Genomic DNA, 23770 nt, shown 5'->3' with positions numbered 1-23770 from the left:
GGGCTCACGTGTCCAGACTCTCACGGTTCTTATTAAATTTTGGCAGATTTTCATGGATAAATGTTTCCGTATCTGCTGTATGCCCTTAGGACAAAATCCAGACACTTAAATATTGGCTTTGGAATTAATTTTCTCCTGTTGTGGTTGTCCTGTTTCACCAGGTCTGTGGAGCTCCTGGTATATCTGTGACCTTGGCGTATCAGTGGTTAGGACCCAGGGGTGTCTGTTCTTGGCCATCATCTCCAGTGTAGGATCGTGCGTCCCAAACACCAGAGTAACACTTGTGAATCTGTTAAACTGTTTCCCCCCCAAAATCTCCCTTTTCTTCTAGAAGTTACAGGAAGTCTCTTGCCTTTTGGGGTGGCTACTAAACCTCACCCTGCGTAGACTCTAAAGCCAGTTGTACACCCATCTTTTGGGTGATTTCCATCACATCAAAGATGTGTAAGTATTTAGGCATGAATTGAGAAATGCATCAGTGAAGAGAAAAGCTGATTTTCCTCATCTCCCTGCGGCCACACGTCAGAGTGATCAGAAAATCTGAAGCTGTGCGCAGATGTACAAACCCTGCATGGCCTTGCTAGAGTTCTGGTCATTGCCACGTGGGATGGTCTTCCTGTGATGCTGGGCACTGTCGAATTCTTTTCGCTTCACGCATAACCACAGTCCACGAGCCTAGTGTCTGACTCATCTGCCGCCTCATAGGTTAAGTCACATCCCGAGTCGTTTGGGGCCCAAGGCTGGCATATGGTTGCTGAACTTAAAGCCTCTTCAGTAATTGTTGACGCCTTCGCACAGAGAAGGGTTTTGTTCTGAAAGACCTTCCTTTTTTCTTCTTTTTTTTTGCTGATGGACGGGGCGGCATGAGATCGTGTGCTGCCCTGAGCTGGACCCGCCAGCTGCCTGTTGGCCCCGACAAGAACAAGCAGCGCACGGGGCAGAGGTCACAGACTGCAGAGCCAAGCAGAGCTGTGCGCGGCCTGATCTGTTCTCTTCCCACCGTCCGCTCCCTGTTACTCAAAGGCCTGCGTTCAGCGGTTGTTTTCCCGAGGAGCCTGCCTGAGTGCTAAGCTTCTGCCCGTTTTGTTTCTTTTTGAAATGCTTTCCTAAAGGGGTGAAATTGGTTAGGAGAAACATTTTATTTTATTTTGGTTTTATTTTTTTAATTTTTAAAAATTTATTTGCTTATCTTCATTTTTGGCTGCGTTGGGTCTTCATTGCTGTGCGCAGGCTTTGTCTAGTTGGGGCGAGCGGGGGCTACTCTTCGTTGCGGTGTGCAGGCTTCTCATTGCGGTGGCTTCTCTTGTTGCGGAGCTTGGGCTCTAGGCGCGCAGGCTTCAGTAGTTGTGGCACGTGGGCTCAGTAGTTGTGGCTCGCGGGCTCTAGAGCGCAGGCTCTGTAGTTGTGGTGCACGGGCTTAGTTGCTCTGTGGCATGTGGGATCTTCCCGGACCAGGGCTTGAACCCGTGTCCCCTGCATAGGCAGGCAGGTTCTTAACCACTGCGCCACCAGGGAAGCCCGAGAAACATTTTATAACCACCCAGCTAGGTTACATAAATCTTAAGTTTTAGATAGAAAGGAATTATTCAAGAAAAAAAAATTTTTTTAATCTATTTTAAGAAAGGCTAAGGTGCTTCCAGCAATTTTGTCACCAGAGACTAGTGAAGTGTTGGCAGCCGTTGTGTATGATTTAATGCCCTGCGTTTCTGCTGGCTCCAGGCATCACCAGTTATTTTAGGTGCAGAGATAAAGTTAGCAAGCTACAGAACATCTTATTTTAGGAAACGTTTGCATATAGATAATAGAGCTACATTAAGAGGGGTTAAATTTCTTCTGAAAAGATGTATTTTTTTTGCAGAAATATTCATATAACGTCCACAATTTGAGACATACAAAATAAAATTTGTAAGGAAAAAAAGATGTAATTTTTCTGATTTAAAAACTGTGGGAAAATGCAATAAAACAAAGGTGAGATAAAGTGAAATCTTGCCCCGTGAGGTAATCGCCAGTGGTGAGCCAGACTGGAAATCCAGTTATTTTTCCAGAAAATTATTTTTTCAAATCATCCTTCAGGTGTACAGGTAAAGTGGAAGAGCGCTAAGATAAAACACACACCAGACGAGTCGACAGGTGGTGGAGAGAATATGAAATTGGGACGACTGGGCTGATTGCGTCATTCCGGGGATCTGGGGATCTTGGCCCAAAACTCCACTCCCGCAGATGTCAGTTCGCATCCCTAAAGCAAAGGGGTTTAGCAAATGAGGCTCCCGGTAAAGAATGGACGCAGCTGATAGGAAACCGTCGGGCATCAGGGCTTCTCAGCCATGCATGTTCTGAGTGTTTGTATTTGTGTTTTCATCCGAGCTCACACATCTCGGTGGTGGTGGACGGATGACTCTTCTTGGGCTGGTCTTACCCACCCCCTTCCCCAATCTGCCTTTTCTCCCCCAGGCTGCTCTGCTTCTGCCTGCAATAAACATGGGAATTACATGTCAGATTTTATGTGAACAGAGGACTTCATGGCAGATTAAATGTTTTAAAACCATAGACCTAGATGTTAAGGTGCTTTTTCTTTAGGTTAAAAGGAGTGGGTGTTTTCTCTACTGTTAATTCTTTCTGTTAGGAACAGGAGGGTGACGTGAATGTGAATTTTGAAGGAGCAGAAGGCAGAGGGGAGGGGAGAGCAGGAAAGACAGAGAATGTGGTTTCCCATCCCACGTCTGTCTTCTGGGTTTCTTCTTTTCGCTCCTATCCTCCAAAAACAAAATACGCTTTATCTAGCCCCCTCCACTGACACTATTTAATTTGAATAAAGTCTTTTTATTAGTTTAAATTTTTTCCAGTCATAACTGCCTTTACATATTTGGTGGGTTTAAGTTTTAGAAGCACGTGAGTGGTGATCTTCCCCTCGTGGGCCACCCCCTGCCCCGAGCTGCCTTACTTCTGTTTGGCTGGGTTGCCGACACTAGGAAACCAAAGAGTGGAACTTAATCATTCAGGGCCTTGGTCTGCACACAGTGTCTATGGCTTAATTTGTTCTTATAAACAATTTGGAAGATACTAGTTCTTCAGGAGGTTTTTTTTTCTGTTTTACTCATCATTTCCCCATTTTATTTTAGTTTTTAAAAAAATTCTTTTTAGTTTTTAACATCTTTATTGGAGTGTAATTGCTTTACAGTGGTGTGCTAGTTTCTGCTTTATAACAAAGTGAATCAGCGATACATATACATATATCCCCATATCTCTTCCCTCTTGCGTCTCCCTCCCTCCCCTTCATGATTTTGAGTCCAGCTTCAGTACCTCATCCTTTGTTTTTGGTAGCTCACTGATAGATGCGTGTTGCTGATCATTTGTTTAGAAAGTGATTCTAAAAGTATTAGAGCCACGTAGGTGATGCTCAGTATCCCATGATGCACTGTGAAACAGGGACCTTGTAATAACGTCAGATTTTGAAACTCGTGACTCCTGTTCTCCTGTGTTGTCTAGTGGCGGCAGTTTAGATTTGCAGGCTGCTTAGACGTTCCGGAAGGTTCGACTCCTGCTCTGGAGTGAGAAGAGATGCGCTTTGAAACCTTCCTGGTCCCCCTTCCCGCCCCCGCCTGTGTTCAGTGGAGGCCGCACCGGGACCCCTTGCTCGCGCGGGTGCTCACCGCACCCTCCCCTGCTGTCCGCATGCAGGTCACCGGAGGCGCGGGCTTCGTGGGTTCCCACCTCACAGACAAGCTCATGATGGACGGGCACGAGGTGACCGTGGTGGACAACTTCTTCACGGGCAGGAAGAGGAACGTGGAGCACTGGATCGGCCATGAGAACTTCGAGCTCATCAACCACGACGTGGTGGAGCCTCTGTACATCGAAGGTGAGCGAGGGCCACCCCGTGCCGGTTGGTGCCAGGCGGGCAGGTGGGCAGGCTCGACGGGGCGGCGGCCCCGGGACGCCGGCTGCCTCGGCCATGCGGAGGCCCGGTCTTGTTTTGGAAATGGTCTCACCGCGTCCCAGGCGCCCTGGCCCCTGTGATGGAGAACAGCCAGGACGGGGGAGTCTGGATTCGCTGTCACGTGGCAGCCCCGCATTCGAGCCTCGTGGGCTCTTGGGGGGGGCTCGATCAGGGCCCCCCGGTCCTGGTGGCCTCACAGTCTGATGCCTGCCGGCTGGGGGGAGTCACTTCTAGCCTCCAGGGAGCTGGCTGATGCGAGGATGCTGGGCTCATAACGAAACGCTCCGTGTCAGAGTTCAGAGCCCTCCGGTAACTCTGCCACCCTAAAGGAATCAGGTTTGGGGGGCGGTGGTGGGTTGCATGGTGGTCCCCAAAAGACGTGCACCTCACGTGCATCCTCACTTGCTCTGGCTGCAGCCCTGAGGGTGGGAGGCTACACCCACCTGCACGTGGTGCGCGCAGCCTGGAGCCAGGCGGCTGCCCAGCTGTGGGCTGGTGGGGCCGCACACACACTGCAGGGGTGGCTGGCGCTGCTTTTCCCACGGCCCCGCATCGTGGGCCTCCTCCCCATGCATGAAAGGAGCCTTGCAGAGCTCGTGTACTGACTGAGCCGTGCTCTGGTGCCTACGCCGCAGCTTATGTAAATTTCCCCGTATTTACAGGCTCCAGTGCTTCATTATAAATATCTTCGAGCTTTGCATCCTTGGTAGAGAGCCCAGACGTGAATTGTGCTAAACACTGAGACGTCTCCTTCGTTGTTTGGTGGTGTCTGTTTCACTAATACGTTAGTAGCCTTGAGCGCTACTTTAAAAAACTACTAACAAAAATAGTTTGTTAATTTGGTAGAAAACCCATGGTTTGGTGTACATATTTTTGGTTACTGAAAAGGTTAGACTTTCTAACATGCTGATTCCCAGAGGAAATCCAAGCAGTTCTTCATCGTAAGGATGTTAACTCCTCTGGTGCCTGTTCAGTAAACCGCCGGCCCCTCCTGGCTTTTGCCTTTTAGGTAGACGACCAAACTGAGCCGCAGAGGCAGCTCAGCTGTGCGCTTTGAGCTCTGACGCCACAGCTGTTCTAGGCCGCTTCTAGTGCCGGACTCCACGTAGAGGGCGCGCGCGCGCGCACACACACGCACACACCCACTCTCCCTGCCCCTCACTCCCCCGTCCCCTGTAGTGCGCGGGCTTCTTCCAAGTGCCAGATTGCTCCTGCCTATCCCGGCCTCCTCGCTCTGTCCCACAACGCCCGCCGGACTCTGAGCCCCTCGCGTGGAAGGGCCATGGTTCGGGGACAGTTGTGCTTTTCAAAGGTGGTGATCCGTCCTACCCACTGAGGTCCCAGTCACAGCTGAACTTAGCTCGATGGCATGACTTACTCACCGCCCCCCTGCTTTGCGTGGTGAGAGCGTGTAACAAAGTACAAACACTCGGTGTTTACTCTCTGGGTGCCTTTTCCTAATAGAAGCAGCCTTAGTGGATCTGATGTTTACAGCATAGCAGGAATGTCTTTCTGCTTTGGCAAGTGTTTTGCGGGATTGTGTTGGTCTATTTGTTTCCCGGGCTGACAGGTGTGGGTTTTAACATGGCAGCAGAGGTGTCACCTGACTTGGCAGCATCCCAGCAGAGCTTCACTAAGCACACGCTTCCTCCTCTTGTTATTTTCAAAGTGTAGCTATCATGGTTTATTCTCTTTCCGTATTTCCAATGGGAAAGTGACTGTTGTCTGGGCTCAGGACGTGGTGGTCGATGTGGAAGATTAGCTGTGAGCGCGGTGACTCACGTCGGGGCTGAGATGGCACTGTGACCCCAGGGGCCCCCTCGTGTAATGAATTATGAAACGATCAGACAGGAAGCATTGTTGTCACGGGGCTTAACGACGGAGGCCTCTGTGTTGTCTGGGTTAGATGTTTGGGGGAGAAAATTGTTGCTTTGGAAGGAATCATAAGTAATTATTGAGATAGGTTAATCGGATTTCATGTTGCTTTAAAAGAACTCTGGATTTTGCCCACCACGGCGTTTAAGTTTCAGATGTTGAACCCATCCTGCGAACTGGCTCTGGAAGGGGTAAATTTACCTCTTCTTCCCACCCACCCATTCAGGACACTGGGAGGTTTCTGAGAAGCCGGGGTCGGGTAGAGGGTGTGTGTAGTCTGTGGGGTGGACGCCAGGCCATCGGGACGGTGGTGATTGCTGAGCTGCGGCTCAGGACGGCTCCGTGGACACGGGCGGGCGTCTGTCTGGGGAGGGGGCCCCGGGGAAGCACAGGAGAGCGGGCAGTGACTGGGCTCTCAGAGCGGAAGGGAGCACGGAGCACCGCGTAGCGGGGAGGAGCCGTCTTCGTTTTCACGGGTGGCTGGATGGACTTCAGGTCTCTGTTCTGACCTGTCGGGACCCCGGAACAGTCCCTCCCGTCCTCACAACGGGGAAGATGAGCAAGCTGATGACCCGCGGCCCTTCTCGGCTCCAGCAGGGGGCGGAGGTCGCGGGGCAAACGGCCACCTGGGAGCTGGAGATGGTGGTGGACACAGAACCCTGACCGGGGCGGAAGCAGCTGCGGGCGGGTGGGAGCTGCCCGCGGGCAGGGACAGCGTGGATGGGCCTTGAGTCCGGGCCCTGGTTCTGGGGGTTGGGGGCCCTGTAGTGAGCTTCACCCCCAGGAGCCCCACGAGGTTCTCAGTGACGATCAGCTTTCCAGCAGGGGGAGGGGAAACGAGCCTTCCTGAAATCTGCCCAGAGCACCGTTTTCCCCCAAAGGCCTCTCAGGGGGACTTCCCCCAGGGCCTGACTGACAAAGAGGAGACGCGGGCCTGGGACCGGGGGGCTCCCCGGCCTTCAGTGGAGACCCCGAGGGTGACAAGCAGAAGAAGCATAGGCCCAGGTAAGGAGGGGTCTCTAGGGAAACTCGGGGACAGCTGGGGACACCAAGCAGGGGCACGGGGTGGAGGTACAGCCTCTGACCCCGAGGGCTTCAGGGCAGCAAGTGCAACCTGCGTCCAGCCAGTGAGCTGGAACCTCGTGCCGGAGGCCCATTATCTCCCACCCCCGGTGCAGCATGTGTGCCTTTCAGCGAAGAACTGCAGGCGTGCTCCAGGGCACGAACGCAGTCTGCAGAGGCGGAGCAAACATCAGACCCGCTCAGACGTGGCAGAGACTTGGAGTTACCACGAGGGCTGTTTCAGTAACTATGGTCAACGTGCAAAGGATGCTGGTGGGAAAAGCAGACTCTGAAGGGATAGGTGGGTAATGGAAGCTGAGAGGTGGAAACTCTCAGAATCAAAGGGAAATGCCCAAAATAGAAAGCATTGTGTGAGAAATGAAGAGGGCCTTCGATGGGCTTGTCTCAGCCGAGGAGAGGGACAGGGAGCTTGAAGGTGTGTCAGTGAAAACTTCCCAAAGTCGAGAACAAAGAGAAAAACATAAAAATCCAGAGCCGGGGGCTTCCCTGGTGGCGCAGTGGTTGGGAGTCCGCCTGCTGATGCAGGGACGCGGGTTCGTGCCCCGGTCCGGGAAGATCCCACATGCTGCAGAGCGGCTGGGCCCGTGAGCCATGGCCGCTGAGCCTGCGCGTCCGGAGCCTGTGCTCCGCAACGGGAGAGGCCACAGCAGAATATCCAAGAAGTGGGGGCAGATTACAGAAGGTGTAACGCACACACAGGGAGATTCCCAAAGGAGAAGAAAGGCGGGAACGGGAGAAACGTGTGACGTAAGGATGGCTGAGAATCTTCCAAAGTTAGTGACACGGACTACACCAGAGGCCGAGGGAGCTTGGAGAGCACCAGGCAGGATATGCCCCCAGAATCTATGCATTCAACTTGTAGAGAATTACTGATGAACAGAAAAGCTTGAAAGAAGCTGAGACGGGTGCGGGTCACACCTCACCCACAGAAGAACAAGGATGGCGATCACACAGACTTACCTTCAGGTAGCCGTGCAGAGAAGAGTGGAGGGAGATATTTAAGTAATTGAAGGAAAAAACCCGCCAACCTAGAATTCACCATCCTGTGAACTTATCCTTCGAGTGTGAAGGAGAAATAAAGACTTTGAGGAATCTGTCCCCTGTAGACCTGCTTTGCAGGAAGTGTTCCAAGAAGTCCTTTAGAGAAGGTAGGTGATGCAGATCTGAAACTCGGAGCTGCATAAAGGAAGAAGGAAGTTTAGAGGAGGAGTAAGTGATGGTAAAATTAAAATGTCCACTTTTCTTTTTCTTAATCTAACAGGTAACAGTTCAGAATAATAGTAGCAGCTTCAGAATAATAGTAGCAGCTCTTTCATTTATCATGAGCAGTAGCAATAATACTGCTCATGATAAATGGAAGAATGACAGCAGTGTCACCAGAGACAGAGGAGGAGTTGGGAATACTCTGTTATATGAGGCACCTCATTGCCTGTAGGTCAGTCGTATATGGTAAATTATAGGACAACCACTAAAGGGATTTTTTAAAAGGTATAGTTGATATGCCAAAAGATGAGAGAAGACGGGATCATCTGCAATGCTCAGATAAAATGAGAGAGGGCAGAAGAGTGGAAGACAAGAACAAGGAAATGAGTAGAAAATAGCTAGAAATATAGTAGATATTAATCCAAGTCTACTGACAATCACTTTAAATATGAATGCTCTAAATACGCCAGTTGAAAACAGATCGTCATAGAGGTTAAAAGCAACAGGACCCAACTGTCTTCTGCAGGAAACCTGCACTGTATACAAAGATACAGATAGATGGGAGGGATGGAGAGAGGTGAAGCGTGCTGACGCGGATCAGAAGAAAGCGGGGGGCGCGTCTTCACTTCAGACCAACTAGAGCGCAGAGCGAGGCAAGCTACCACGGTAAAGCCAGCGCATCCTGACTAGGGTCAGTTCTCCAGGACGTCACGGTCCTGCCTGTATGTGCGCTTCACAGAGCTCAGAACTGATGGAATGAACGGAGGAGGGGATGAACCACCGTCGTAGCTGGGGACTTCGACACGCCCGCCAGAATGGACGGGTCCCGCAGGCAGAAGATCAGTGAGGACATGCTCGCGACACCGTTGATCAGCGGCATGTGATGGCCGTGTACGGACTAGTTCGTCCAACAACAGAGAACACATTCTTCTCAAGCTACGCGGAGCACCTACCAAGACTGACCACGTTCTGGCCCAGAAAGGACACCTTGACAGCCTTTTACGTTTGTTACTAGAGTAGAAAACAGTTGAATAGAAATTATATAAATGTACTGTCAGATCACAGTGGGATTAAACTAGAAATCAATAACAGAAAGATAGATGGAAAACCACAAAGTATTTGGAGATTAAACATACTTCTAAGTAACACAAGTCAAAGAAGAAATCTCAGAAATTTAAAAATATTGTGAACTAAATGAAAGAACTGGGTTTCGTGTTTATGTATTTGAAAAAGAATAACATGGAAGAGAATCTTAATTTTTTTCTCTCATTTCAAAAGACAATTGTTTCCTGATGATAAAAGTAATACATGCATGCTACAGAAAATTTGGAAAACAAAAAGAGAATTTTAGAGGAGGAATACCCAGAAATACTCTGTTCTCGTTAACATCCGATCATTTCTTTAAATGTGATCTTTTTTAGATTAAACATATGCTTAATAGGCAGTATAATTACATGGTTCAATTTTTTTTTTTTAATTAAAAAGATACTCCGTAAAACGTCTTTCTCTTGCCTCCGTCTCCAGTCTTCCCAGGTCCCAACTCACCTTCAGGAAACTGCTCTTAAGCATTTCTTTGTTCATCTGCAGTTTTTTTTTTTTTTTTTTTTTGCGGTATGCGGGCCTCTCACTGTTGTAGCGTCTCCCGTTGCGGAGCACAGGCTCCGGACGCGCAGGCTCAGCGGCCATGGCTCACGGGCCCAGCTGCTCCGCGGCATGTGGGATCTTCCCGGACCGGGGCATGAACCCATGTCCCCTGCATCGGCAGGCGGACTCTCAACCACTGCGCCACCAGGGAAGCCCCATCTGCAGTTTCTTTATGTGACCCAGTTAACACATCTAGGTATTCATAATTCTCCCCTGTGGGTAGAGAAAGCAGCATTTTCTATATTGCTCTGAATCTTGATTTTCTGCTTTTTGTATCCCGGTGATCCTTCTGTATCAGAATTCACAGGGGGGCCAGCGTGCTGCGGCCACTCCACCCCGGGCCTATCCTCTTCCCAACATAAAAATTACACGCCGAGACCTGCCAGGATGCTGCTTTGAACCTATTTAAGGAAATTATGTGAAAACGGAGAACACGTGTTTGCTTTACTGTTTAGTCTCATTAATTTGCGCTCTTTCAGGCTCATTTCTCGAGGTTCCTCTCTTCCCAGCTGTGGCTCCTGCACTCAGCCTTGTAACTGGGACAGGGCCTCCGGAGGGTCACTTGGCAGCCGACGGCCAGCACGAACGGCCGTGCCGTCCTTCGTCCCCCAGCTGGGATGCTTGAACGTCATGCTCATTTTTGGTGCAGTTCGTGCTTGCAGCTGGCAGGCTCTGAGGGCTCTCTTCCTGGGCTGTGAGGGCTCACCTGCTGCTCTGTTGTTAAGTTTCTTCGTAGTTTCCGAGCACCTCTTGTGGCTGATCGTTCATGCTTGTTCTGAAGTTGCCCCTCTCTCCTCGTCGTAATTCCTTCCAGAAGACTGTCAGGGACTGGCGCTGTGTCCTCCTGGGACGGGCACTGGAGCTGCTGTCCTTACTGCTGCAGGCAGGACAGCCTCGTAGGAAAGAGGCGCTGCTTAAATCAGTGTAAGGAATGGTCTTACAGGGAGTGTCTTGGTCCTTCCAGCTGCGGTGGGTGGGGACAGCCGCTGGGCTAAGCTGTGAAATGATGGAAAACACGACACACCAGATGGAACGGCCTTCGGCTAAAATAAGTTCCCAGTGTGCAGCCCCCCTCGACACTGGCCGACCCCACTGAGCACTGCTCTCACGTCAGCCTTGCAGTGCAGAGGATGTTTCCAGTTGCAGGTTTCCTGGGTCTGCCCGGGAATCTACATTTGCACGTGCTCTAGGCTGCCGTCCTGCAGAGAGCGGGGCTGTGTGCGGATAAAGCGTGAGGAAGGACGCGTGTGGAGCCCTCGCTGAGTCAGGAGGAGGGATTGGGACCCCGAGTCCGGGCCGCCAGTGGTGACCACGTGAGGTCCTGACCTCGATCGCACTGGCGTGGGTGAGGATGCACGTGTTTGAACTGCGCTCTCTGAAGTTGCCCTTCTTCCTCTGTCTTTGATGCCGTTTCCTTTTTTTTCCCACTGTATGTGTTGTCGCCTCAAGTGTGAAACCAGTGGTGAATCCTTTGTGCCAGGAGGTCACAGCCCACACGCCTTGACTGACGCCGTCCGCAGCCCTGCCGGGGGTCTGTGAACCGGGAGGGGTGCTGGGCAGGCTCCACGCCGTGGCCCTCGCTCTGCAGGCCCATCTGGAGCCCAGCGCAGCCCCACTTGCTCGGGCAGTGGTGGGGAGTGACGAGGTGTCCCTGGCTGCTGGGACGCCCTGCAGCCCCTGGGCCTTTTAGCAGGTGGGCGGGAACTGATCCAGCCCCTTACCTACAGAGCTGTCAGCTGGAAAAGATAGCTGTCATCTGAGGTTGACGGGATTCTGTGAGAACTACCTTGTTAATTTACAATTTGCATAGAACTTCTGTTTGTTTGGTTTTTTTTTAATCTGTGTCAACTCCGAAAAACTTCTGGGGGTCAGAAAGCAGTCACAGGATTTTCCTCCTAATTAGATCAACCCCTTCAATGAATTCCCATATGGACAGACTGTAAACCATTTTAAAAGGTTTTGTGTTTTTTTAGTTTCTTGAAAAAGGATTATTCTCTGAACAGCATGGGTTCCATTTTTAAATCAACCCAGTAGTTTTAAAACGTGGTTTTACAAAATACGTAAATAATACACATGTAAGTAAAGGTCCAGAGTTTCCCGCCTGGAACGTCTGCGGCAGGATGCCAGGGGTCCGGGCACCTTTCATTCAGAAGCTTCCCTGGGGGGCTCTGATTGCAGAGCGAGGACTGAGGCCGGCTGGCAGAGTTGGGTAGAAAGTGGGGGAACAAATGCACAGACCAGAGCTACTCATTTCCACCTCCGCTTTGGTAAAGGCACTGATCCCCTTTTTGCGTTTGCTTTCACCGCTCCTAAGCCTCTTTTTCTGTTTTTACCTTCGTCACCATGTTTAAGTGCACTAACCAGCAGTGTGAAGTATGTTGTTGTGAACTAGAGCCCCAGAACTTTTTCATCCTGCAAAACTGAAACCCTGTACCCACCAAACAGTAAGCCCGTCCCCCAGCCCCGGCGACTTGTCGGTACTCGCTGTCTGTGAATCTGACTGCTCTAGGGACCTCGTGTGCGTAATAGAGTCGTAGAGCATTTGTCTTGTGACCGGCTTATTTCACTTGGAGTAATGTCCTTAAAGTTCATCTGTCTTGTAACGTGTCAGAATTTTCTTCCACTTTAAGACGATAGTGTTCCACTGTTTGGGTTTACCTCATGTTGTTTATTGGTCCATCTGCCTGTGAACATTTGGGCGGCTTCCATGTCTTGGCTGTCGTGAATGATGCTGTCGTGAACATGGGTGTGCAAATATCTCTTTGAGACTCTGCTTTTTAATTCCTTTGGCTGTATACCCAGAAGCGAAATGTCTTATATGTTAATTCTATTTTTAATATTTTGAGGAAATGTCATATTGTCTTCCACAGTGGCTGCAGCACTTACATGCCCACCAGCAGCGTACAAGGGTTCCAATTCTCCACATCCTTGACCACAACGTTTGTTACTTTCTGTTCCTGTTTTGATTTTTTGAAGTAGTCATCTGATGGGTGTGAGGTAATACCCATTGTGGTTTTGATTTGCATGTTTCTGATAAGTGACATTGAGCATTTTTTCATACACTTGTTGGCCATTTGTATATCATCTTTGGAGAACTGTATATTTAGTGCTTTGCCATTTTTTAATTTGGTTATTTATTTTTTGTTCATTTGTAGGAGTTCTTTATATATTCTGCATATTAGCTTATCACATGTGTGATTTGCAAGTATTTTTTCCCATTCTGTAGGTTGCCTTTTTGCTTTGTTTGATTGTGCCCTTTGATCTTGGCAGAAAAGTTAAGTTTGATGTAGTCTCATTTGTCTGTTTTTGCGTTTGTTGCCTTTGCTTTTGGTGTCACATCCAAGAAATCTTTGCCAAATTCAGTGTCATGCAGCTTTCCCACTATGTTTTCTTCTAGGAGTTTTATTACTTTAGGTCTTATACTTAGGTACTTAATCCATTTTGAGTTGATTTTTGTGTGTGGTGTAAGATAAGGGTCCAGTCTTATTCTTTTGCATGTGGATATCTAGTTTTCCCAACATCATTTGCTAGAGACTGTCCTTTCTCCATTGAGTGGTTCAGCACCCTTGTCAGAGATTGTGTGATCATACACAGAAGGGTTTGTTTGTGGGCTGTCTATTCTGTTCTATTGGTCTTTATGTCTTGATGCCAGTAACATACTGTTTTGTTACTGTAGCTTTGTAATATGTTTTGAAATCAGGAAATGGGAATCCAACTTTTTTTTTCAAAATTGTTTTGATTATTTAGACTCTTGAGATTCCATATGAATTTTAGGATGAATTTTTTTCTGTTTCTGCAAAAAAAAAGGCTGTTGAGATTTTTGATGGAGATGATGTTGCAGAGTATTGTTTTTAAAATAAGAAGACTTAAAAAAATAAAAATCCCATCAGGAGTTTGCTGGAAAGCTCTTAGCAAAGCAAGAAGCCACGTCAGTAAACACCCAGAAGACGGGCCCTGCAGCCTTGCACATGTAGTTCTTGCCTCCTGTGGTGTATGGTCCTGGTATAGGAAAAACCGTAGTTACCAGGTTATACCATGAGTCTGTCTTCACCTAGAACCCCTTCCCAAAGACGCCGTATGCACAGAACCATCCAGGTCCTGGTGGCTCACGTGTCCTCCATCCCCCAGACGCTCTAGGGCTTGAAAGACCGTGATCGTTGGGGTGAGTTGAGTGGAGACCAAGCCCCCTGCCTGGAATACTAGCCTCTCCTGGTCTGAGGATGAGAAAGCGTCGTCCACTGCTCACCCTGGGGTGGATGTGTCGGGAAACAGCCCCGGGTCCCGGATGGCACTGCAGTGATGCCCACGCCACCCCGGGGGCGACAGAAGACTTTCAGGGGGCCAAGGGTGTGTGATGTGGGGAGGTTGGGCAGTGTTTGGTCGGGGGCTGGTCTCTGAGAACGTCATACTGCAGAATTCATCATGGGGACTTTTTTTTTTTTTTTTTCCCAAGTTTGCCTGTTCCACCCGTCATCTCTGAAACCTGGCTCCTGAGGTGCCCTGACCTCAAAGGACAGCAGTGGTCCTGGCTGGGAAGAGGATGCGGGGGCAAGGGGTCAAGGGGTGGAGGGGCAGGGTCCCTGCAGGCGCTCATGTCGGGGCCGAGCCGTGTGGGAGGGAGGGTCCCACTGGCAGTGGTGTCTCGGACCCCGTCCCCCGGCTGGCCTCAGCGGGGGTGGTTTTCCTTGACTGTAGCGCAGTGGGTGGCATCACAGACGCTGTGTCTGCAGGGATGGCTCCCCCAGGGAATATGGCCGTGCCGGCCTCTGCTGTGGGGCAGGGGTCGCCTGACCCTGGGGAGTGAGGGTCGCAGGTGATGACATTAGAGCGGTTACGTGTGCACCAGGGGAGTCGTGCAGAATCCAAACATTTCACCATTCGTGGCCTTAAAAACCACCCTCCGACTGTCACCTCTGGGTCTGTTGTTTATAACAGCAGGATAAATAAAGACAGAGCAAAAGGCCCTCTTCTCCCAGACTTTTGTGTACTTCGTGTCAGCTTTGTTTTATAAATTTAAAATGTTGTTTATTTTAATATTCATGCTTAACTCTGTCTGGAGAATCAGTCTGCCTTCTGATTTGAGTGCTTTATCTGGGACAGATCTTCTCAGAAAGCAATCAGCTTGGTAATCAGACCGTTTCTGATTAGAGGAGAACAGGCCACGTCAGGGGCCGGCACGTTTCTGTTCCAGATTAATGAGACTTTCTATTTTTGTTTAAAGTTCTTCCCATCGTACACATAAACTAGTTTGTAAGAAGAAGGAAAAGTGACAACTAGAATTTCAGCGGAAGACACGAACACCTGTGTTACACGGTCTGATTCTTAGGAGTTCAGTTGTTCAGTGCTTTCCGTGGACATAACAGGTGTGGTTTTGCCCCCACAGTGGACCAGATCTACCACCTGGCGTCTCCAGCCTCGCCGCCCAGCTACATGTACAACCCCATCAAGACGCTGAAGACCAACACCATCGGGACGCTCAACATGCTGGGTGAGTTGTGGCCCCCTTATCTTGCATCTGCTGTCGGGGTGTCCCGGTCCAGCGTCGGTCACTGACTGTTGTGTTCCAGTTTGATCTTGGTCTTCGGCCGGCGCCCCCCACCCCCCGTCTCCGTCCGGGCCCTCGGTGTGACTTGCTTTGCCATCGGAACTTGTCATGGGGGGGTGGTAGTGACATCCCCTGGCCCCCGAGCGGCCGCCCTCCCCTCCTGCGCTTTCCGGGACTCGTGGCATGTGAGCCTCGGCGGCTCTGATCCGAGACGGGGCGGGTGGACTGAGCCCACGCAGTTTGGGTGCTGCCCCTGGGGGGATGGGGAGAGCGTCCCTCATGGGGTGGTGGAGACTGAGCTCTTGGCTCTGGACTGACTGCAGGACTCGCCCTGGAAGTGGGAGGTGAGGGCGTGAGCACCGTCCCAGGTGGCCGCACGTGCAAGTCCACAGACAGCTGGCCTGAGGCCCAGAGTCTGGGCCGTGTACACGTGGGCTTCGGTTCCCACAGGTTTAGAAAACCAGGGGTTTGGGTTAAGTGCAAAGTAGAAGAGAGGAACCACTTGTTTAAATATCAAGTAAAAAGTGGATTTAATAAGGAACATTTATGACAGGTTCCGCTGTGTTTTAGTTGGAGCGAAGCTGGGAGACAGACATGAAGGGCGGTGGGATGCGCTCCGTCTCTTACACTAAGCCCTCGGGGCAGCGGGCTGTGCAGGAAGGGGGAAGGGTGATTCCTCTGATCCAGAGGCGGCGGCCTGCGGACGGACAGAGCCCGATTGTGCTCACAGGTGCGCCTGGTGGAGATGCCCCGTTCTTGGCACTGCAAGCACCTGCCCCCCGTCTCCAGCCGCCCAGCCCCTCCTCCACAGAGCCAGCCGCAGTGCGGGAACAGCCTCGTGTGCACGGAGTTCTTTAGAAAGACGACTTGCCTCCCACCCGTCCCGTCCACTGGGGGCGCTCAGATGAAGATGACACTCAGGGGCTTGGCGACCATGGGGGACGGACAGGTTCCCAGAGCAGGCGCCCTGAAGTGCCTTTAGAACTCCAGGGCGGAGGCTCGGGCTGGGGCTGGAACCACGAGTGAAGGCGGCCTGGACGACTGAAGGGGGTGTGCGGAAGGGTCTTCCAGGGGCGACGTGGACAAAGGCTGCAGGGGGACAATGGCCAGGCTGGAAGGAGACCCAGTGGGACTCGGTTTTCTGAGCTGGGTGCAGTGTCACTAGCTCTTCCGCACTTGGGGCGGGTGCTCTGAGCCTGGGGTGGCCCTCCCTCTGCGGCGTCACCCCCTGCCGGCCCTGAGCGTGGCTGCGTCTTGGTGAAACCTTGTCCAGTTTCAGTGCCAACACCGGCCTCACCCCAGGAGGGGGCCTCGTGGTGAGGGGTATTCTGTGACCGTATCCCTGTCAGTATCCTGGCTGTGACGATGTGCTGCTCTTACACATTGTTACCGTTGGGAAACTGGGCGAAGGGCATCTGTCTGGATTACCTGTAACAACTGCATTTGAATCTACGCTTTTCTCACATTGGAAGTTTAATTAAAAAAAGATCTCCGGATCCTTCGGGACTCCCACTGTCTCCGTGCAGCAGTGGGTCTGGCGGGGTCCATCTGGCCGGCGCGTGTGGGGTGGGAACACGGGAGATGGGCCTGCAGTGCCGTGAGCCTGCAGATTCCACTTCAGCTGCAGCCCCTTGGCCGTTGTCCTCGAGCTCGTCGCGGCGTCTGCACCTTCACCAGCACTCTTCTCTGTTCTTGCTGTGCATCCTCAGGGCTCCCCGCCAGATGCTCCCATACACTCACGCTGGGACCCTTCTGTCTCGCCCCCCGACACCCCCGGGATGCCCACAGCTGGCGTGCGCCCTGAGCCTCTCCCTCCGGTGCACCTGACGGCCCGAGTTGGCCCTCTGCCCTGAGCAGTGCCCGGCGAGTGGCACGGCCGGCCGGCCCTGTGGCGTCTGTGCACAGAGGCTCCGTGGGGGAGTCGTTTGGGAAGCAGGGGGTTGAGTGCAGGCAGTGGGTTTCCCTGGGGCAGGGCCTGCTGTGTTGGGACTGTGAGAGCATCTGGAGGACTTACCTGAGCACTGCAGGTGACGATGCTCTAGTCTGTTCTGCATGGAGGGGTGTGAGCCTGGGAACGGTTCAGAGCAGGACGAGGATGTGGCCAGTTGCTCTGGAAAAGATGCTCTGGAAGCTGGACCTCAAAGGAGGGAGGGAGGGTGCGGGGCGGAGGTGCCCCGACAGGAGATGGGCTCGGGGGCAGTTGGAGATGCCTGGGGCGTGTGGGGAGTGGGGGCAGGAGGCCGGCCATTGAGGGGAACAGTGAGGGGGGCGCTAAGGTTCGAGGGGCCTTGCCTTCTCCTTGCGGGGGTGGGGCGGAGTTACCTGACGAAATACTGGGTGGTACGTTCGGGCGAAGGAATCTTTATGAAACTCCTCAAGTCATGACTTAGAATAAACCCACAGACTCTGCATTTGGCCCTGCTTATAGTTACAAGTGTCCAGCTAAATACTGCGCTTCTGGAGGTTCATTCGTGCTTTCCTTACTATTTAATTTTGGTTCCAAAGTAGATGCAATGAGAGTGGGTAACTGCAGACGCACGGGTGATCAGATACAGTTAACACTAAAAAATGCTTAAACTGGCTACAGAAATGAGCGTGTGCACACGTGTTTTCCCTGTTCCCCGAAGGTGACGGTGTCCTGTCTCTCTGCAGGGCTGGCAAAGCGAGTCGGAGCCCGTCTGCTTCTGGCCTCCACCTCGGAGGTGTACGGAGGTGAGTGGGTGTCGCTCCGGCGCCCTGGACGGTTGCATCCCATCTCGGGCGCAGAAGGGACCAGTGAGTCTGGACTCCATTTCCAGGAAGGCCCGGCTGGCTCTTGCTCTCCAGCAGATGGCAGCAAGGGGCTCCCTCCTCCGGCTGGAGCGAGCCTTTCTCTCCTGCTGAAGGACCACCCCCTGAGGACAGTGTCGTGTCACTTTGCCTGAGAGCACCCGCCACTTACCAATCCACAAAAGTGTCTGCTCCACAGGTGCCCCAGAAGTCAGATCCCTGGGGACTCTGCCAGTTTAGCTGGAGCATTTGCTCCAGTGAGAGCAGGGTCCCCCAACCCCGCCGGGAGCTCAGGGGTTGGCTTTAGAGCCTGCTCGCTGGGGAGACGTGGGCCGGTTGCCTCACCTGTAGGAGGATGGGTTCTGGGAGAGTCTTAAGTAGGTGGAGCCAGAAAACGCAGGCGCCTTCTTTGCCGTCCACAGGCCTTGAGGAAGTGAGCGTCCAGAGAGGGCTGAGGACCACGTGTCCACTCATGGGGCTTCCAGCTAAGCCCCACCCGCTGGGCGCAGGGTTCTGGAGAAATGCTTAGTTGACGCGGCAGAAGCCAGATGCTACCGCGATGCGATTTTCTCCTTGCGTTACTGTCGTGGAAAGGAAGTGAGAAGGCAACGTGGGAAGAGATGCCTTTTTTTAAAAGAATAATAATAAGGGGACCAGGTGGAAAAAACCCATAGAGGCAGCAGTTCTACTGACGCAGTTCTGCTCTTTGCCACCCCCGTGGGAAGGCAAAGCACCCACTGCCCCCTCCCACCTGCTCCCCCTCGGCTCTGGGAGTGGGGCACGCAGGGGGACCTTTATTCCCCGTCCCCCTGCTCCCCGCTTCCAGCCTCTGCAGAGGCCCAGCGGGTCCCCGAGTGGCACTGGGTGGGCCATTGTGTCACGTCCCAGAGCATCGGTGCCGACGCTGTCGGGGCTGCGTCCTTGTCACCGCCTCAGAGCGCTGGCGGCACCCATCCAGGCCCCTGACGTCTTTCCCCCGCCCCCCACTCAGCATTGCATCTCTGACGGCAGCTCGCGGTCTTCAGGGCTTGTGAGTGACGTCGGGGTAACTCACGGTGGCCCCGCCAGCCCCGGTCTGCAGGCAGCCACCTCCTGTGAGTTCCGTGCCTGGTCTGCCGGCCTCCCCGATGCTGAACAGGGGACACAGGGTCCAGATGAGGTGTCCCTCTGCACCCTCGCTTCTGTCGTAGCAAGGTGGTTTTGTGTGTCGTGAACCTCGGGCTTGTCCGCCCGGACAGTACCAGTCGAGGGGTGGTGCCTGTGCCCACCATTCTCTTTCTGGTCCTTTGCCACGTTCAGGGCCTCCTTCTGGGAGTCCAGCTTGCCCAGCCCTCGGCAGAAATCCCCGAAGAGGTCTTGTGTCACCAGCACATCCACGTGAAGTCCCTCGCTGGTTTTCTTCTCTCGGGGCCTGTTTGTCTCTGAGCTGTTCTGCTTCTCAGGGAACTTTAAGCGCAGAGGTCTGGGTCCTGTCCTGTCCCGGCTCACGTCCCGTCATGCCCACGAGCTTCAGCTCTGACATAAGCAGAAAGGAATTGTAACGTGGGGCTGGTGAACCTTATCCAGGTTTCTTGGCAAAGATTTATGCATTTTATAGCATAGTTGTGTAGAATTCCTGCTGTACCGGATAAATCAGGTATTAATTGATTCCAAAAATGCACTTGTGTTAAAAAAAAAAAAAAAGAATTTGTAACTAGGAACTTCCCTGGTGGTGCAGTGGTTAGGAATCTGCCTGCCAATGCAGGGGACGGGGGTTCCAGCCCTGGTCCGGGAAGATCCCACACGCTGCAGAGCAACTAAGCCCGTGAGCCACAACTACTGAGCCTGCGCTCTAGAGCCCATGAGCCACAACTACTGAAGCCCGTGTGCCTAGAGCCTGTGCTCTGCAACAAGAGAAGCCACTGCAATGAGAAGCCCGTGCACCGCAAGGAAGAGTAGCCCCCGCTCGCCGCAACTAGAGAAAGCCCACGCACAGCAACGAAGACCCAACGCAGCCAAAAATAAAGAAGTCAAGATAATATTTTTAAAAATAATAATCTGTGACTAGGTGTCTTTAGATAGTCCATTCCTCTGGTACATCTTAAAGTGTGACTGATTTACACACCAAAAAGCAGGCGTTGGGACGTATACAGTGCGTGCTGGGGAAAGAGCTCTTTGCATTGCATTCTCGTGCTTAGAGGACCAGGGCCGACCAGGTCCCCAGGTGTGTCACTGAGGCTGTCAGGTGGTTCTGGTGACAGCACAGGGGAAAGCCATTCTGTTCCAGAGAGAGGCTCTTAAAATGTTTTCAATAAATCCATGCTTTATACAATTCTATAGTTTATAAATGTGAAATTGGACCCTATGTCTTTTCACATAGATGTGTAATTTAGTCTGTATAATAATCTAAAAGTTAAGAACAGTTTACAGGAGGGGGGAGACTTAAAATCGAGAGACTTTGCTCTTTTAATTAATTTTTTTTCCTGTAAAAACTGTCATCACTGATACGAGCGGTCAGAATAGCGTGTCCTGCTGGACTAGAGGTGGACCGAGGGGCGCTGAAGGTGCTCCTCTGATAGGTATCTCTCCAGGTGAGATGTTCACCTTGGTCTTTCCCAAGCTCCCTTTTGCACCATCAGTATCCACTGTTCGTAAAGTGTATGAACGTGAACAAAGGGAGACTCTGAAAGCACTTCCTTCTTGTTTCCCCCCACCCCCCCCGCAGACCCTGAAGTCCACCCTCAAACCGAGGATTACTGGGGCCACGTGAATCCCATAGGACCCCGAGCCTGCTACGATGAAGGCAAGCGCGTCGCCGAGACCATGTGCTATGCCTACATGAAGCAGGTATGCAACCCGCTGCGGGGCTGGCGGTGTAGACAGGCCTGTGCTGGAAGAAAGCGCCGTGACTGGCCCTGCCTGGGGGTGGGCGTTTCCCCCGTTTCCCCCTGTCATCAGTTAATGGTGCCGTCAGCAGCTTTCCCCATGTGTCTCCTTTTGAAAAATGATTTGCAGGATGAAGCCTGAGGTTTGGAATACCCTCGAGAGACTGGGATCACCCACCAGCAGTTCATAAGTCCCTCTGTTTTCCCAAAGCCTCCGAATGGGGGGGATGTTTTTACTTTTCTCTTTCCCTTTCTTCCTGTCTTCTAATGGGTCTAATTCGTTGTGGCTTTAATATAGGTCTCCTCAGGGCTGGTTATTCACACTTAACTCTGATTCCCTGCTTCCTCAGTCATGGCTGTGCTGGGGCCCGCCTGTGGATCTCTCCAGGTTACAGATTCGCTCACCCCCACGCTGGGGCAGGTGGAGCCTGCAGCCGAGAGCTCCCCACTGTCTACTCCGGAGACGTGACCCATCGGTCACAGGGCCCTGTCCTGCCTGCCTGAGGGCTGTGCAGGGGCCAGTCAGACGTCCAGCTGGGGCCCAGCCGGGCCATCCACTGTGCTTGACCAGCTCTGGGACCCTCACAGACACGCCCTTGGAGGGATGTCTAAGTGAATAACCGTGGACGGGGGTGGTTCCACGACAGGCTGCTGACAGGCGTGGTGGCCACACACTGGGACTCAGAGACAAGCAAGCGTCCATATCCTGGAGCAGCCCTCTCGGCCGAGGGTTCCTCCTGCCGGCCAGCGCGGGGGTCAGCTGGCCACGGGCTCTGTGTGATGGGGGACCTGCCTGGGCACCCAGTGCTGAGGGCTCACGGCTGGGCTGGGGGCACTGAGCGCCTTGTTTGTTTTTTGGAGGGCAGCCGGCAGAGACTTTTTTCTCTTATGTTTCTAATGAAATACCAGCATTGACGACCACAGAATAACCCTGTGCTGAGGTAGGTATTGGTACTTAGGTTTCTCTGCCTTAGCTCTCGGCCAGGAGCAGAACTGGTTGTTTCTAAGCCACTTTGGGCAGTTGGCTTGTAGTATCCATTTATTTTAGTCAATTCTAGAAAGACAAACTATATCATTTTGGAGCCCGGAATATCTTGACCTAAAAGTTGAATGAGATGGTCTCCCAGGTACACAGAACAGCCTCTGTGTATGTTGGTGCCTAAGAAAACTAACTCGAGTGTGTGAGGGGACATAAATCAGTAGGGTTCTCAGCTGTTCTGCTCTCAGTCTGTGGGTGTATTTCTTAGTGAGTTTTTGTGTAGTTAAAGCTGGCGGGTAAGTAGGACATTTTTTATTGAACTTTTAGTTCTTACTAAGTGACGAGTAGTATAACTTAATAATGTTGTAAGTATTCATATTACCTTAAGGTATGAGCTCATGATAACTATGGTGTTTAGTAACAGCGTGGCCAACATTTATTGAGCACTGACTGGATGCCAGGACCCAGGGTGTGGGTTCCACTGCGCATGTGCTGACCCGGGATCCGTAAGTGCCGTCCAGCTCGTGAGCGCAGGATCACAGCTCCCTCCACACCTGGGGAATGTCAGCGTTGGCATTTCTGCTCACACAGGTCTCGGGAGAGGCATGCATAGATGGTGCTCCCCGTAATGTATCCTCTAGGAGCCCTGTGTGCGGCTGGCCGGCTGTGGCCGTCGGGGGGGTGTCGCCTGCTGCAGAATGCCTCTGCTGCGGGGGCCGTCTGCCTGGGCTTCCCACCAGGGACCCCAGCAGATGATGTCACCTGTGTGCAAAAGTCACCTGGTGGTTAGGGTGACAGTGGGCTTCTCACGGGGGACAGTGCAGAGACTGCTCCCTGTCACAGTGTCAGGTCCGAGGGTTGCTTTCGGATACAGGCTCAGCACCTTTTGTGAAGCTCGGGTCTAGGCCAGCAGCACTGTGTAACCTGTGGGTTCTGCTCAGCACACCTGCCCCAGGACTCCCGTCTGCCCCGGTGAGCAGTGCCGTCGGGCATCTGGAAATGCACCGTGGAAGGCCTGCCCCTGTAGCCTTGGAGGCAGGTGTGGGTCCTGCTCTCCCCATAGTCCCTCACGCACTCCTGCTGGCTGGCCCTTAGGTCCAGGAGTGACTGTGCCTCTGGCCCTGTGGCTGGCGGCGTCCTCTCTGGTTCTGGTGGCTGCAAGGCCAGTGGGCTGATGCAGGACAGCAGGGCTGGGCGCCTGGGCCTGGGTGGAGGTCCCTGTGGTCTCGCCTGGTTCTGAGTGGCCTTGAAGAAGGCCCAGCGTGAGCTTCAAAGCTCGCATGCCTTGTTATTCATGTTACACGCGCTGTGCTCCCTTCTAGGGAGAGCTGTGGTCCGAGACTGTGACCGCGGCTGGGTCTACACAGTGTACCTGTGCTTGCTGGCCCTCGTTTGTCCGAGCCGTGGGCATCTTCTCTCTCTGTCCACAGGGCAGACAACCACACAGTTGAGGGGTGTCGGGATTCTCGTACTGCAGGTTGCTTTGCCAGGATAGAAAATAAGAAAACACAGATAAGCAAGAAGGAAAAAATATTACCACCCATGGTCCCATTCAGAGATAAACGGAAGGGAAAAATAGAGCAGTTCTTTCACTTGGGATTTTATATTAGCTGCGGCAGGGGTGAGTCAGAGCCCCTCCTGCCACGCTGGGCTGGCCCGTGGGCACAGCCCGGTCTGGGGCAGATCAGACCATCTTCGGAGTTCAAACAGCAAAGCAACTGATGTTCAGTATTCCAGCTCTCCTGCTTCAAAACTTTGGGTGTTAGTTTTTGCTATCTGGAGGCAAATGAAAAAATAATGGCCAGTAAAATGATGAACCAGGTGGAATAGAATGCCTTTGGCATAGTTTTAGTTAATTTAATTTTTTTTTA

The 23770-nt window shown here is 52.3% G+C and overlaps 1 protein-coding gene across 4 annotated transcripts in view; it reads left to right on the top strand.

The window, feature by feature from the left end:
* Window positions 1–23770, top strand: part of UXS1 (UDP-glucuronate decarboxylase 1) — a gene marked incomplete at its 5' end in the record, with an annotated part of 74663 nt that overhangs the window by 37332 nt on the left and 13561 nt on the right. For all 4 annotated transcript variants that reach the window (XM_082852117.1, XM_082852116.1, XM_082852119.1 and 1 more), the window contains 4 exons: window positions 3679–3859; window positions 15126–15230; window positions 17940–17999; window positions 20761–20882. In XM_082852117.1, coding sequence (XP_082708243.1) covers window positions 3679–3859; window positions 15126–15230; window positions 17940–17999; window positions 20761–20882 — 468 coding nt within the window. The remainder of the gene's footprint in view (window positions 1–3678; window positions 3860–15125; window positions 15231–17939; window positions 18000–20760; window positions 20883–23770) is intronic.

Source organism: Leucopleurus acutus, assembly GCF_964270905.1.
Source record: "Leucopleurus acutus genome assembly, chromosome: 12".
Taxonomy (NCBI): Eukaryota; Metazoa; Chordata; class Mammalia; order Artiodactyla; family Delphinidae; genus Leucopleurus; species Leucopleurus acutus.
This window is presented reverse-complemented; position numbering and strand designations above follow the sequence as displayed.